Genomic DNA, 13,440 nt, shown 5'->3' on the forward strand with positions numbered 1-13,440 from the left:
TTTGGTTTTCTCCTGTATAAACTCCATCTCTTATTCTCAGTTGTCCCTGAGCTGGTGGGTGGAGACTCTCTTGTGTCCTGTCGGTCTATAGAGTACACATAGAGACAGCAGTATACTGAGCTGTATAGATATGAATAAAACTCTTGGGTGAGATATATCACCATTAGCTGTAATGATGTCTGCATATTAAGTTTACATAGAGACAGTAGATTCTGCCCCCTATCTTTGTCACTCACTCACAATTACTCAAAAGCAGCACATTCAACATTATATAGCGGTATTAAGAAGTACAGATGTGAATAAAACTCTTGGGTGAGATATAAGACCATTATCTGTAATGATGTCTGCCCATAGCGTACACATAGAGACAACAGATTATGCCCCCTCACTCACAATCCATCAGAAACAGCATATAGGATATTACAGAGAAGTACTTAGCAGTTTAGATGTGAATATAACTTTTGGGTGACCTATATACTGTTAGCTGTAATGATGTCTGCCCATAGAGTGCACATAGAGACACCAGATTGTGCATCCTAACTCTTACTCTCTCAGAATCAACTAGGAGTAGCATATAGAATTTCATAGAGAAGTACTGAGCAGTATAGATATGAATAAAGCATTTAGGGGTGAGACATAACACTATTGGCTGTAATGATGTCTGCCCATAGATTGCACATAGAGGCAGTAGATTCTGCCCCCCCCCCCCTAACTTTCTGGCACTCACTCACAATCATTTGAAAGCAGCACATTGGACATTATAGATAAGTAGTGAGCAGAATAGATGTGTGTAAAGCACTTGGGATGAGATATAGCACTTACTATTAGATGCAGAGTTATATCTTTGTCTCGCTCTGCTGCTCACTGCTCTTCTCTATAGACTTCTATGGGATGATGTCATCTGATCGCTCAGTGAACTGACAGTCTGGCTCAAGACGGATTTATCGCAGAATGTTAGTTTAGTAACGGGGGAAGAGGAGGAAAGGAGCCGAGAACTAGAGAACACGGCGAGTGTCTTCTATCTGTCTGTACTACTGAATCGGGCCTCATACACACAGCCGTGTCCGTATTGCAGCCACAAACCACGGATCTGCAAAATACGGATACCTTCCGCACGCAATCCACATTCTCACTCCCATCACTAGAAATCACTATTCGCCTCAAAATACGGATGCGGATCGGACACTGATGCAAAATATGGTTACGTGGAATGGAACAAAATAAATACGCAGATGGATCTGTGCTTTGTACTGTGTGTTGGCAATCTGGTGGATCTGGAGGATCTGTTATCTCTGTGTTGGTGATACTGTGGATACAGAGGATCTGTACTGTGTCTGCTGGTAATCTGGTGCATCCATTGGATCCGTACTATATTTGCTGTTAACATGGTAGATCCGGTAGTTCTGTCTTTCTGCTGGTAACTCAGTGAATCTGCAGGATCTGTTCTCTATGTGCTGGTAATCTGGTGGATCCAAAGAATCTGTACTATATGTGCTGGTAATCTAGTAAATCCTGAGGATCTAGACTGTATGCTGGTAATCTAGTAAATCCTGAGGATCTAGACTGTATGCTAGTAATCTAGTAAATCCTGAGGATCTAGACTGTATGCTGGTAATCTAGTAAATCCTGAGGATCTAGACTGTATGCTAGTAATCTAGTAAATCCTGAGGATCTAGACTGTATGCTGGTAATCTAGTAAATCCTGAGGATCTAGACTGTATGCTAGTGATCTAGTAAATCCTGAGGATCTAGACTGTATGCTAGTAATCTAGTAAATCCTGAGGATCTAGACTGTATGCTGGTAATCTAGTAAATCCTGAGGATCTAGACTGTATGCTGGTAATCTAGTAAATCCTGAGGATCTAGACTGTATGCTAGTAAATCCTGAGGATCTAGACTGTATGCTGGTAATCTAGTAAATCCTGAGGATCTAGACTGTATGCTAGTGATCTAGTAAATCCTGAGGATCTAGACTGTATGCTGGTAATCTAGTAAATCCTGAGGATCTAGACTGTATGCTGGTAATCTAGTAAATCCTGAGGAGCTAGACTGTATGCTGGTAATCTAGTAAATCCTGAGGAGCTAGACTGTATGCTGGTAATCTAGTAAATCCTGAGGAGCTAGACTGTATGCTGGTAATCTAGTAAATCCTGAGGAGCTAGACTGTATGCTGGTAATCTAGTAAATCCTGAGGAGCTAGACTGTATGCTGGTAATCTAGTAAATCCTGAGGATCTAGACTGTATGCTGGTAATCTAGTAAATCCTGAGGATCTAGACTGTATGCTGGTAATCTAGTAAATCCTGAGGATCTAGACTGTATGCTGGTAATCTAGTAAATCCTGAGGATCTAGACTGTATGCTAGTAATCTAGTAAATCCTGAGGATCTAGACTGTATGCTGGTAATCTAGTAAATCCTGAGGATCTAGACTGTATGCTGGTAATCTAGTAAATCCTGAGGATCTAGACTGTATGCTGGTAATCTAGTAAATCCTGAGGATCTAGACTGTATGCTGGTAATCTAGTACATCCTGAGGATCTAGACTGTATGCTGGTAATCTAGTAAATCCTGAGGATCTAGACTGTATGCTGGTAATCTAGTAAATCCTGAGGATCTAGACTGTATGCTGGTAATCTAGTAAATCCTGAGGATCTAGACTGTATGCTGGTAATCTAGTAAATCCTGAGGATCTAGACTGTATGCTGGTAATCTAGTAAATCCTGAGGATCTAGACTGTATGCTGGTAATCTAGTAAATCCTGAGGATCTAGACTGTATGCTGGTAATCTAGTAAATCCTGAGGATCTAGACTGTATGCTGGTAATCTAGTAAATCCTGAGGATCTAGACTGTATGCTGGTAATCTAGTAAATTTGTGGATCTGTACTTTAGGGGGTGGTTATCAGATGGATCCATCAGATCTGTACTCTCTATGATGGTAATTGGTGGATCTGGAGAATCTGTTCATTCTTCATTTTTTCTTGCAGGTTTCTCAGAGGAACATGTAAGAAGACGGACGGCAGCTGCCCCTTCTCCCATCAGGTGTCTAAGGACAAGGTCAGTGACCCCCATCATCTCCCTGGAGCCCCGCCCCCAACACAAGGCAGCCGATCCTCAGACTCCGAATACCCCCCAAACCTCACCCCAGTGTCGGGTCTGTGTTATTGATCAGGATCAGGTCTGTGTTATTGATCAGGATCCGGTCTGTGTTATTGATCAGTCTCAGGTCTGTGTTATTGATCAGTCTCAGGTCTGTGTTATTGATCAGGATCAGGTCTGTGTTATTGATCAGTCTCAGGTCTGTGTTATTGATCAGTCTCAGGTCTGTGTTATTGATCAGGATCAGGTCTGTGTTATTGATCAGTCTCAGGTCTGTGTTATTGATCAGTCTCAGGTCTGTGTTATTGATCAGTCTCAGGTCTGTGTTATTGATCAGTCTCAGGTCTGTGTTATTGATCAGGATCAGGTCTGTGTTATTGATCAGTCTCAGGTCTGTGTTATTGATCAGGATCAGGTCTGTGTTATTGATCAGGATCAGGTCTGTGTTATTGATCAGGATCCGGTCTGTGTTATTGATCAGTCTCAGGTCTGTGTTATTGATCGGTCTCAGGTCTGTGTTATTGATCAGTCTCAGGTCTGTGTTATTGATCAGTCTCTGGTCTGTGTTATTGATCAGTCTCTGGTCTGTGTTATTGATCGGTATCAGTCTCTGGTCTGTGTTATTGATCAGTCTCAGGTCTGTGTTATTGATCAGTCTCTGGTCTGTGTTATTGATCAGTCTCTGGTCTGTGTTATTGATCGGTATCAGTCTCTGGTCTGTGTTATTGATCAGTCTCAGGTCTGTGTTATTGATCAGTCTCAGGTCTGTGTTATTGATCGGGATCAGGATCAGGTCTGTGTTATTGATCAGTCTCAGGTCTGTGTTATTGATCAGTCTCAGGTCTGTGTTATTGATCGGTCTCAGGTCTGTGTTATTGATCAGGATCCGGTCTGTGTTATTGATCGGTCTCAGGTCTGTGTTATTGATCGGTATCAGGTCTGTGTTATTGATCAGTCTCTCGTCTGTGTTATTGATCAGGATCAGGTCTGTGTTATTGATCAGTCTCAGGTCTGTGTTATTGATCAGTCTCAGGTCTGTGTTATTGATCGGGATCAGGTCTGTGTTATTGATCAGTCTCAGGTCTGTGTTATTGATCAGTCTCAGGTCTGTGTTATTGATCAGTCTCAGGTCTGTGTTATTGATCAGTCTCAGGTCTGTGTTATTGATCGGTCTCAGGTCTGTGTTATTGATCGGTATCAGGTCTGTGTTATTGATCAGTCTCTCGTCTGTGTTATTGATCAGGATCAGGTCTGTGTTATTGATCAGTCTCAGGTCTGTGTTATTGATCAGTCTCAGGTCTGTGTTATTGATCAGTCTCAGGTCTGTGTTATTGATCGGGATCAGGTCTGTGTTATTGATCAGTCTCAGGTCTGTGTTATTGATCAGTCTCAGGTCTGTGTTATTGATCAGGATCAGGTCTGTGTTATTGATCAGGATCCGGTCTGTGTTATTGATCAGTCTCAGGTCTGTGTTATTGATCAGTCTCAGGTCTGTGTTATTGATCAGGATCAGGTCTGTGTTATTGATCCGGTCTGTGTTATTGATCAGGATCAGGTCTGTGTTATTGATCCGGTCTGTGTTATTGATCAGTCTCAGGTCTGTGTTATTGATCAGGATCAGGTCTGTGTTATTGATCAGGATCAGGTCTGTGTTATTGATCAGTCTCAGGTCTGTGTTATTGATCAGGATCCGGTCTGTGTTACTGATCAGTCTCAGGTCTGTGTTATTGATCAGGATCCGGTCTGTGTTATTGATCAGGATCCGGTCTGTGTTATTGATCAGTCTCAGGTCTGTGTTATTGATCAGGATCAGGTCTGTGTTATTGATCAGGATCAGGTCTGTGTTATTGATCAGTCTCAGGTCTGTGTTATTGATCAGTCTCAGGTCTGTGTTATTGATCAGTCTCAGGTCTGTGTTATTGATCAGTCTCTGGTCTGTGTTATTGATCAGGATCAGGTCTGTGTTATTGATCAGGATCAGGTCTGTGTTATTGATCAGTCTCAGGTCTGTGTTATTGATCAGTCTCAGGTCTGTGTTATTGATCAGTCTCAGGTCTGTGTTATTGATCAGTCTCAGGTCTGTGTTATTGATCAGGATCAGGTCTGTGTTATTGATCAGGATCAGGTCTGTGTTATTGATCAGGATCAGGTCTGTGTTATTGATCAGTCTCAGGTCTGTGTTATTGATCAGTCTCAGGTCTGTGTTATTGATCAGGATCAGGTCTGTGTTATTGATCAGGATCAGGTCTGTGTTATTGATCAGGATCAGGTCTGTGTTATTGATCAGTCTCAGGTCTGTGTTATTGATCAGGATCAGGTCTGTGTTATTGATCAGGATCAGGTCTGTGTTATTGATCAGGATCAGTCTCAGGTCTGTGTTATTGATCAGGATCAGTCTCAGGTCTGTGTTATTGATCAGTCTCAGGTCTGTGTTATTGATCAGTCTCAGGTCTGTGTTATTGATCAGGATCCGGTCTGTGTTATTGATCAGGATCCGGTCTGTGTTACTGATCAGTCTCAGGTCTGTGTTATTGATCAGTCTCAGGTCTGTGTTATTGATCGCGATCAGGTCTGTGTTATTGATCAGTCTCAGGTCTGTGTTATTGATCAGTCTCGGGTCTGTGTTATTGATCAGGATCAGTCTCGGGTCTGTGTTATTGATCAGGATCAGTCTCGGGTCTGTGTTATTGATCAGGATCAGTCTCGGGTCTGTGTTATTGATCAGGATCAGTCTCGGGTCTGTGTTATTGATCAGGATCAGTCTCGGGTCTGTGTTATTGATCGCGATCAGGTCTGTGTTATTGATCAGTCTCAGGTCTGTGTTATTGATCGGGATCAGGTCTGTGTTATTGATCGGGATCAGGTCTGTGTTATTGATCAGGATCAGTCTCGGGTCTGTGTTATTGATCAGGATCAGTCTCGGGTCTGTGTTATTGATCAGGATCAGTCTCAGGTCTGTGTTATTGATCGCGATCAGGTCTGTGTTATTGATCAGGATCAGGTCTGTGTTATTGATCGGGATCAGGTCTGTGTTATTGATCGGGATCAGGTCTGTGTTGTTGATCAGGATCAGTCCTGTGTTATTGATCAGGATCAGTCTCAGGTCTGTGTTATTGATCAGGATACGTCTCAGTTTTATGTTATTGATCAGGATAAGTCTCAGGTCTTGTTCCTGCGTCACATTTTCATCGCCTCTCTCCGTGCAGGGATGAAGTATGGTTACGGCTTTGCTCTCTCACCCCTTGGTTATAATTTTATATAATGGAGACGTTCTTTACAGCCGCGATACAGATCAGGCTCATTTGTGCAGCAGCTCACATCAGGTTGTGCTATTAATTTTAATGTTGGGAGTGTTGTGTGTGAACCTACTGGACGCGGGGATTTAGCGAGCTGCGTAAATGTGTATGAATGTCTTGTGTTCTCCGGGGTTAGGGAAGAGCCTCGTCTCCCTCGCCGCCTCCACCTCTCGCGCTGCTGTTACAACAGCTTTTCCTCTTGAGGAACTTCTAACGATTCAGCATTTTTCTCCCTAATAAAAATAAGCAAAACAGAGATGTCTGCGGTGAGCAATTTGGAAAGGCTCGTCGACTTTCGGGTTCATTAGCCGGCTGCCTGCAAAGCCTATGTTCTCTCCCGGCTATCTAATGTGTGACATAACTCATTGCAATCTCCCTCTTCTCATGTAATTGGTAGGTATATCTCATACTCCATATGTTAGGAGCTGATTTATTCGCTGGCACTGAGGCCTTTTGGACTCCACATGTTCATTCCCGGCTGGCGGCTTATCAGCGTTCCTGCCAGCAGCCATTTTTAATTCCTGCCACTTTGAGACGGTCGGGGAATCTCTTACAGGAGCAAATATAGATATATCCGTATACATACCTAGACGTCTAGAACAGGCCCTCATCTTCCTTTATGTTCACGGAAATTCCTTTAATCCGATTTTCCAGAAGTTCTAAGAATTGGACAAAGAGATACAATATAAGGTGACGGCGGCAGATTCTAGGTCCACCTTGTACCCCTGGAGTCTTCTATACGGTTCTAGGACCGTCCACTACTCCAGAAGGTCTTACCCTTCTTTGATGCGTCCGCTTCTGTCAGGTTACAAAAGGTCAGTGCGTCTGTCACATTCTGTTTCTGGGAAAGCTGGGTGACAACACACATGGCTGCCATTAGATCCAATATTGCATCTCATCCAGCTTTTCCAGGCTTCTGAAGGGACACCATATGTTCCCTGTTCCCATATTTTTACATAGGTAAACCAGGGCTACCTATCAGGACTATAGGAAAGCTGGGTAACCAGTGAAGCAGCAAGAACTCCCATCATGCAATACAACGAGGCAGTTTTGCCTTTCAGGACTGTGGAAAAGCTGGGTTGCGACCTGCACCCGTGTCCATATTGGTCTTCACCCAAATAATAACGGGGTATATGGGACTTTGGAGCCTTGTACTAAAAACCCACCCACATTTCCTTCGCCTGGTTAGGGTTGAGATGTTGGAGGTCATGACCCCAGTGCTAAAGACTCCATACCACCCATGACGAGGCACAAGGCACAGAGCGCCGCGTTGCATTGAGGTACGTTTGAGTCCACGGTATAGGATCCTTATGTCCTGCAGCCCTGGAGAGGAGAAGTTCTGTGCCGTCCCGGCCACCGCCGCGTTCTGCCGCACAAGGTGAAAGTCACCGCGCTGTCAGGTTTACTGCGCCAGAGAAAAATGTCCCCGGCTGATAGGCTCATCACCGGCTTTTATGAGTTTATTAGATGATTCCTGATCGCGCTGTAACACCAGAAGGAGGCACTTTAAGAAGTCGTTTTGTCGCTGTTAATCCCTTCAATATTCAGGAGCCGCCTTTACGGCCCTCATTTGTGCGGGATTTAAATATTGCATAAGAGAGGGGGCGGGGGAGGGGCGGCCGGTGTGACCTTATTAATCCCTGATATTACAGGTAAGAGGAGCAAGAACTAGTTACATGTGTTATCTGCTGGATGGATTATTTCCTTCACATGTCTTTATAGTAGTCATAGACAGTTACATGATCACATTCTTACTACCGGCAGCCGCCACTAGAGGGCTGCGGCTGTAGTTATCTATCTGTAGTAATCTCCTGAGCTCCCTCTAGTGGTGGCTGTATATATCTGTATGTAGTAATCTCCTGAGCTCCCTCTAGTGGTGGCTGTATATATCTGTATGTAGGAATCTCCTGAGCTCCCTCTAGTGGTGGCTGTATATATCTGTATGTAGTAATCTCCTGAGCTCCCTCTAGTGGTGACTGTATATATCTGTATGCAGTAATCTCCTGAGCTCCCTCTAGTGGTGGCTGTATATATCTGTATGTAGTAATCTCCTGAGCTCCCTCTAGTGGTGGCTGTATATATCTGTATGTAGTAATCTCCTGAGCTCCCTCTAGTGGTGGCTGTATATATCTGTATGTAGTAATCTCCTGAGCTCCCTCTAGTGGTGGCTGTATATATCTGTATGTAGTAATCTCCTGAGCTCCCCTATAGTGGTGGCTGTATAAACCTGTATGTAGTAATCTCCTGAGCTCTAGTGGTGGCTGTATATATATCTGTATGTAGTAATCTTCTGATCTCCCTCTAGTGGTGGCTGTATATATCTGTATGTAGTAATCTCCTGAGCTCCCTCTAGTGGTGACTGTATATATCTGTATGTAGTAATCTCCTGAGCTCCCTCTAGGGGTGGCTGTATATATCTATATGTAGTAATCTCCTGAGCTCCCTCTAGTGGTGGCTGTATATATCTGTATGCAGTAATCCCCTGAGCTCCCTCTAGTGGTGACTGTATATATCTGTATGTAGGAATCTCCTGAGCTCCTTCTAGTGGTGGCTGTATATATCTGTATCTAGTAATCTCCTGAGCTCCCTCTAGTGGTGGCTGTATATATCTGTATGTAGTAATCTCCTGAGCTCCCTCTAGTGGTGGCTGTATATATCTGTATGTAGTAATCTCCTGAGCTCCCTCTAGTGGTGGCTGTATATATCTGTATCTAGTAATCTCCTGAGCTCCCTCTAGTGGTGAATGTATATATCTGTATGCAGTAATCTCCTGAGCTCCCTCTAGTGGTGGCTGTATATATCTGTATTCCCCCTAGTGGTGGCTGTATATATCTGTATGTAGTAATCTCCTGAGCTCCCTCTAGTGGTGGCTGTATATATCTGTATGTAGTAATCTCCTGAGCTCCCTCTAGTGGTGGCTGTATATATCTGTATGTAGTAATCTCCTGAGCTCCCTCTAGTGGTGGCTGTATATATCTGTATGCAGTAATCTCCTGAGCTCCCTCTAGTGGTGGCTGTATATATCTGTGTGTAGTAATCTCCTGAGCTTCCCCTAGTGGTGGCTGTATATATCTGTATGTAGTAACCTCTTGAGCTCCCTCTAGTGGTGACTGTATCTGTATGCAGTAATCTCCTGAGCTCCCTCTAGTGTTGACTGTATATAGTAATCTCCTGAGCTCCCTCTAGTGGTGGCTGTGTATATCTGTATGTAGTAATCTCCTGAGCTCCCTCTAGTGGTAGCTATATATGGTGGCTGTATATATCTGTATGCAGTAATCTCCTGAGCTCCCTCTAGTGGTGTCTGTATATATCTGTATGCAGTAATCTCCTGAGCTCCCTCTAGTGGTGGCTGTATATATCTGTATGTAGTAATCTCCTGAGCTCCCTCTAGTGGTGGCTGTATATTTCTGTATGCAGTAATCTCCTGAGCTCCCTCTAGTGGTGGCTGCATATATCTGTATGTAGTAATCTCCTGAGCTCCCTCTAGTGGTGGCTGTATATATCTGTATGCAGTAATCTCCTGAGCTCCCTCTAGTGGTGGCTGTATATATCTGTATGTAGTAATCTCCTGAGCTCCCTCTAGTGGTGGCTGTATATATCTGTATGCAGTAATCTCCTGAGCTCCCTCTAGTGGTGGCTGTATATATCTGTATGCAGTAATCTCCTGAGCTCCCTCTAGTGGTGGCTGTATATATCTGTATGCAGTATTCTCCTGAGCTCCCTCTAGTGGTGGCTGTATATATCTGTATGCAGTATTCTCCTGAGCTCCCTCTAGTGGTGGCTGCAAGTAACAGCTTTTCGCATGTAACTAATCTATACAGGGGATCTGGAGCTCTGTATTAGAGAAATTTTGTACCTGAAAACAACATGGCGTTGAAGTTTGTTTCCTCCCAGTACAATGACCCTTCTCACTCTGGTGATACTAGTGATGGGTGGGATGGATGTAACCATTCCTGTATCTTATTCGCCTGCCTCCTCTTCCTCTCTCCGCAGATGCCGGTGTGCTCGTACTTCCTGAAGGGAATCTGCCGCAATAACGACTGCCCGTACAGCCACGTCTACGTCTCCCGGAAAGCTGAGGTCTGCCAGGACTTTCTCAAAGGATACTGCCCCATGGGAGCAAAGGTGAGGACTGGGACGTGTCCAGATCCCAGTAATGACAGATGTAGGGCTCCGTTCACATACAGCTCCGTCGTTATGAATGTAGCCGCACACATCGCTGTTCTTGTCACTGAACCATCAGAAACCATGACAGGCTGACAGTGGGCGTCGGTGGGATCTGTCAGGAGTCACTGAGATCGGCCCGAGTCTGCATCGTGTCCATTCTAGATTGATCAGGGGTTTGTTACAGTGTATCAGTGCAGGTAAAAAGGATCAGTTCGGAGCCCGGGCCCTTTACCTTACAGGATTATCTTCACTGAATATGATTGTAACAAACACTCAGCTGGGAATAATATTTGGTCTGTAGGTTGTGGATGTAAACAAAAATGTTTCCATTCACTGACAGCAAGTAGAGTTATTTTTTTAATTACTGAACCTTTCATTATACATAGAGTGTTACTAGGGATCAGCCCTGGAAACGTCTTATTCCTGGAAAAGCCGGGTGACAACCAGTATGGCTGCCTGCACCGCGGAATACATGGGCACATATACCAGTCAGGACTCCGTTCTCTCCGGACACCGCCGTCCCGCGCGTCTCCTTCCGTTATTGGCTTAGTGGAACGATCTGCCGCAGAGACTTCAAAGTGACAGATGTCGGGTGATCCTCATATACATCGCCACACCGATGGCGGGGGTTACTAGGCACGCTGCAGCACTCCCCTGTATGGGAGAGACTGTTCATGAATAAAATGATAAAAATTAAGTGGTGACTGACACGGGTAAGAATATTTACAAGCCCAGCTCATTTTATTTCTGTCTGCATAAGACGCCGGTCATTGGTTTCAGGAGTTCTCTCTTCCGCCTTGCAGATTTTTGGGACAGAAGGATTTTGCATTCTGTACACAAGTCACATCCAGAGCTGCAGAGAGCAGTGCATTGTGGGAGCTAAGGTAACCGCTGCACAGGTAGAGCTGTTCATATCCCTCCAGCTTAGAGTATAGTTTTCAAAGGGCAACCAGATAAATTGTGAAAGCTGCTTTGGATGCGACTGGAGAAACCGACATGATATTGCAGCAAGGCCACGTTCGCACTGTGGCATTTTCTCGTGGCCCTCGGCGCGCGCTCAATTCATCTCCGTCCTATTGCCTTGTTATTAACACGATGCAGAATTTTTTTGCGGCAGATTTAAAATTCCCGTCGGCGTGCGGCTAAAGAAGTCACATATTGACTCCTATCAAGGCCTGAGCGGCGGCCATATTGCTGGTCACCCAGCTTTCCCAGAAACAGATGATAACAGCCTGATGGATTGCTTTACATGGGGCTTTTCCGATAGGGGGAGTAGTGCTCAGTAAGTGGTAGGATGCCATGCCGGGGGGTCAGTTCGCAGATAGGAGAGGTTACGCAAGACAGTGGCAGCCCCTCCCCCGCCGCCGGCCGCTCTCCGCGCACGCAATTACTTCTAAAATATTCCAATTTAAATGAAAATATAAAAGATATTTAGAATATTTATGCTATTAGCGAAACTGCTTAGCGCGTCTCTTTTCAGAGTGTCAGAAAAGCATTGCGGTCAGGATGATGGATAGAGCGCCGTAATTGTGTGCGATGAGACTGCTGACTAGGACGGATGCCGCCGCTCTGCCCAAGGCCGGGCCTGGAAGGGGTTAACCCTATTCTCCCAAATAATAGAGGAAAGTGCTGAGTGCGGAGCTTGTTTGTTTGTGGCGTGTTGTTTTTTTTTTTTCACCTCTCCCCGTTTTGCAGATCTTTGCGCCGCTCCTGAAACGGACCCTGGAGAGACGGCAGAATCCGAGATGTCAGCCTGGCGTTATAAACCAGCGGCTTGTCAGAAGTGCGCGCACTCGGGGGGGTGAATAATATAGCAAGGGGGGGTCAGCGGCGGTTCATGCAGAATCCTGTAAACCTACATGTGGGGGGGGGGGGGGGGGTCAGTGACCGCAACAACTTCTCGTAGGGAGTGACCTGGATGGCCATGAGCGGAGTGTACTGAAAATAATGGCCGCCATGTGACCGTCGCCAGCGGTGGGATCCATTGACTGTCATGGGGACCGTTGGGCTTCTGTCACAGTATCTCTCAGTTTACAGCCGCGCTTTTTATGGAATCTGCGTCGGAACCCCTTAACGCAGGTGCGAACGAGGCCCTTGAATTCTCCGGACGCGGCTCCGGTAACCGCACCCTGATTGCTGACTGTTTTCGTTCCCTTTTCATCTTTTGGGGAAAAAAAATATAAATATATAGAACATGTATAGACGACCCCGAAAATGGCCCCATGTGGCAGGGTAAAGGTCAGCGGTAACAGGACCCCCAGGACTTTGCTGGGATGTGTAGGGATAAATCATTTGCGTAGCCGGAGGATTCTTCACTAAGTGACAAATGTCACAGCGAGCCGTGTACTAATAGAGAGGGAAACCGGATCCGCCCGCGTCACCAGCCGGTGATGAATGACGGCCCGGCACTCAGCTGCTCCCTGCCCGGGGGAGGAGGGCCCATTAGCGCTGCGGCACTGAGACAGTTAATGGCTCCCATTTTGCCTGTGATTTTAGTACACCCCCCCCCCCCCCCCCCCCCCCCCCCCCCCCCCCCCTTCCCCCAAGCTATTCATAGTGCAGGGACTGGGATTTACTTTTCATTTTGTAACATTGGCAGCGCAGGGGTTAATGGGTCAGCGTTTCCTCCCTGAGTTATCGGATGTGGTTTCCTTTATCCTCCCCCTGATGCTGGAGAGCGAACAGTTAAAGGGGATGTCCAGGTTTAGACAAACGTGGGGGCAGATCCGCAGTACCGCACACAACCTGTGGACTGGGGGGGGGTGCTGTATTTTACTGGTCCTGGACAACCCCTTTAAGGGCTTTCTGTTGGGTAGAAGAGGAATTAGCGTTGGCTCCAGTTCAGTAGAGAAAGGGTTAATGTTAAGCTGGATTCACACG

General features: G+C 45.5%; 1 protein-coding gene across 3 annotated transcripts in view; it reads left to right on the forward strand.

The window, feature by feature from the left end:
- ZC3H3 (zinc finger CCCH-type containing 3) overlaps positions 1–13,440 on the forward strand; it is a 108,485-nt gene that overhangs the window by 76,569 nt on the left and 18,476 nt on the right. For all 3 annotated transcript variants that reach the window (XM_040432046.1, XM_040432047.1, XM_040432048.1), the window contains exons 8-9: positions 2,986–3,055; positions 10,387–10,518. In XM_040432046.1, the coding sequence (XP_040287980.1) occupies positions 2,986–3,055; positions 10,387–10,518 (202 nt within the window). The remainder of the gene's footprint in view (positions 1–2,985; positions 3,056–10,386; positions 10,519–13,440) is intronic.

Source organism: Bufo bufo, chromosome 5 (assembly GCF_905171765.1).
Source record: "Bufo bufo chromosome 5, aBufBuf1.1, whole genome shotgun sequence".
NCBI lineage: Eukaryota > Metazoa > Chordata > Amphibia > Anura > Bufonidae > Bufo > Bufo bufo.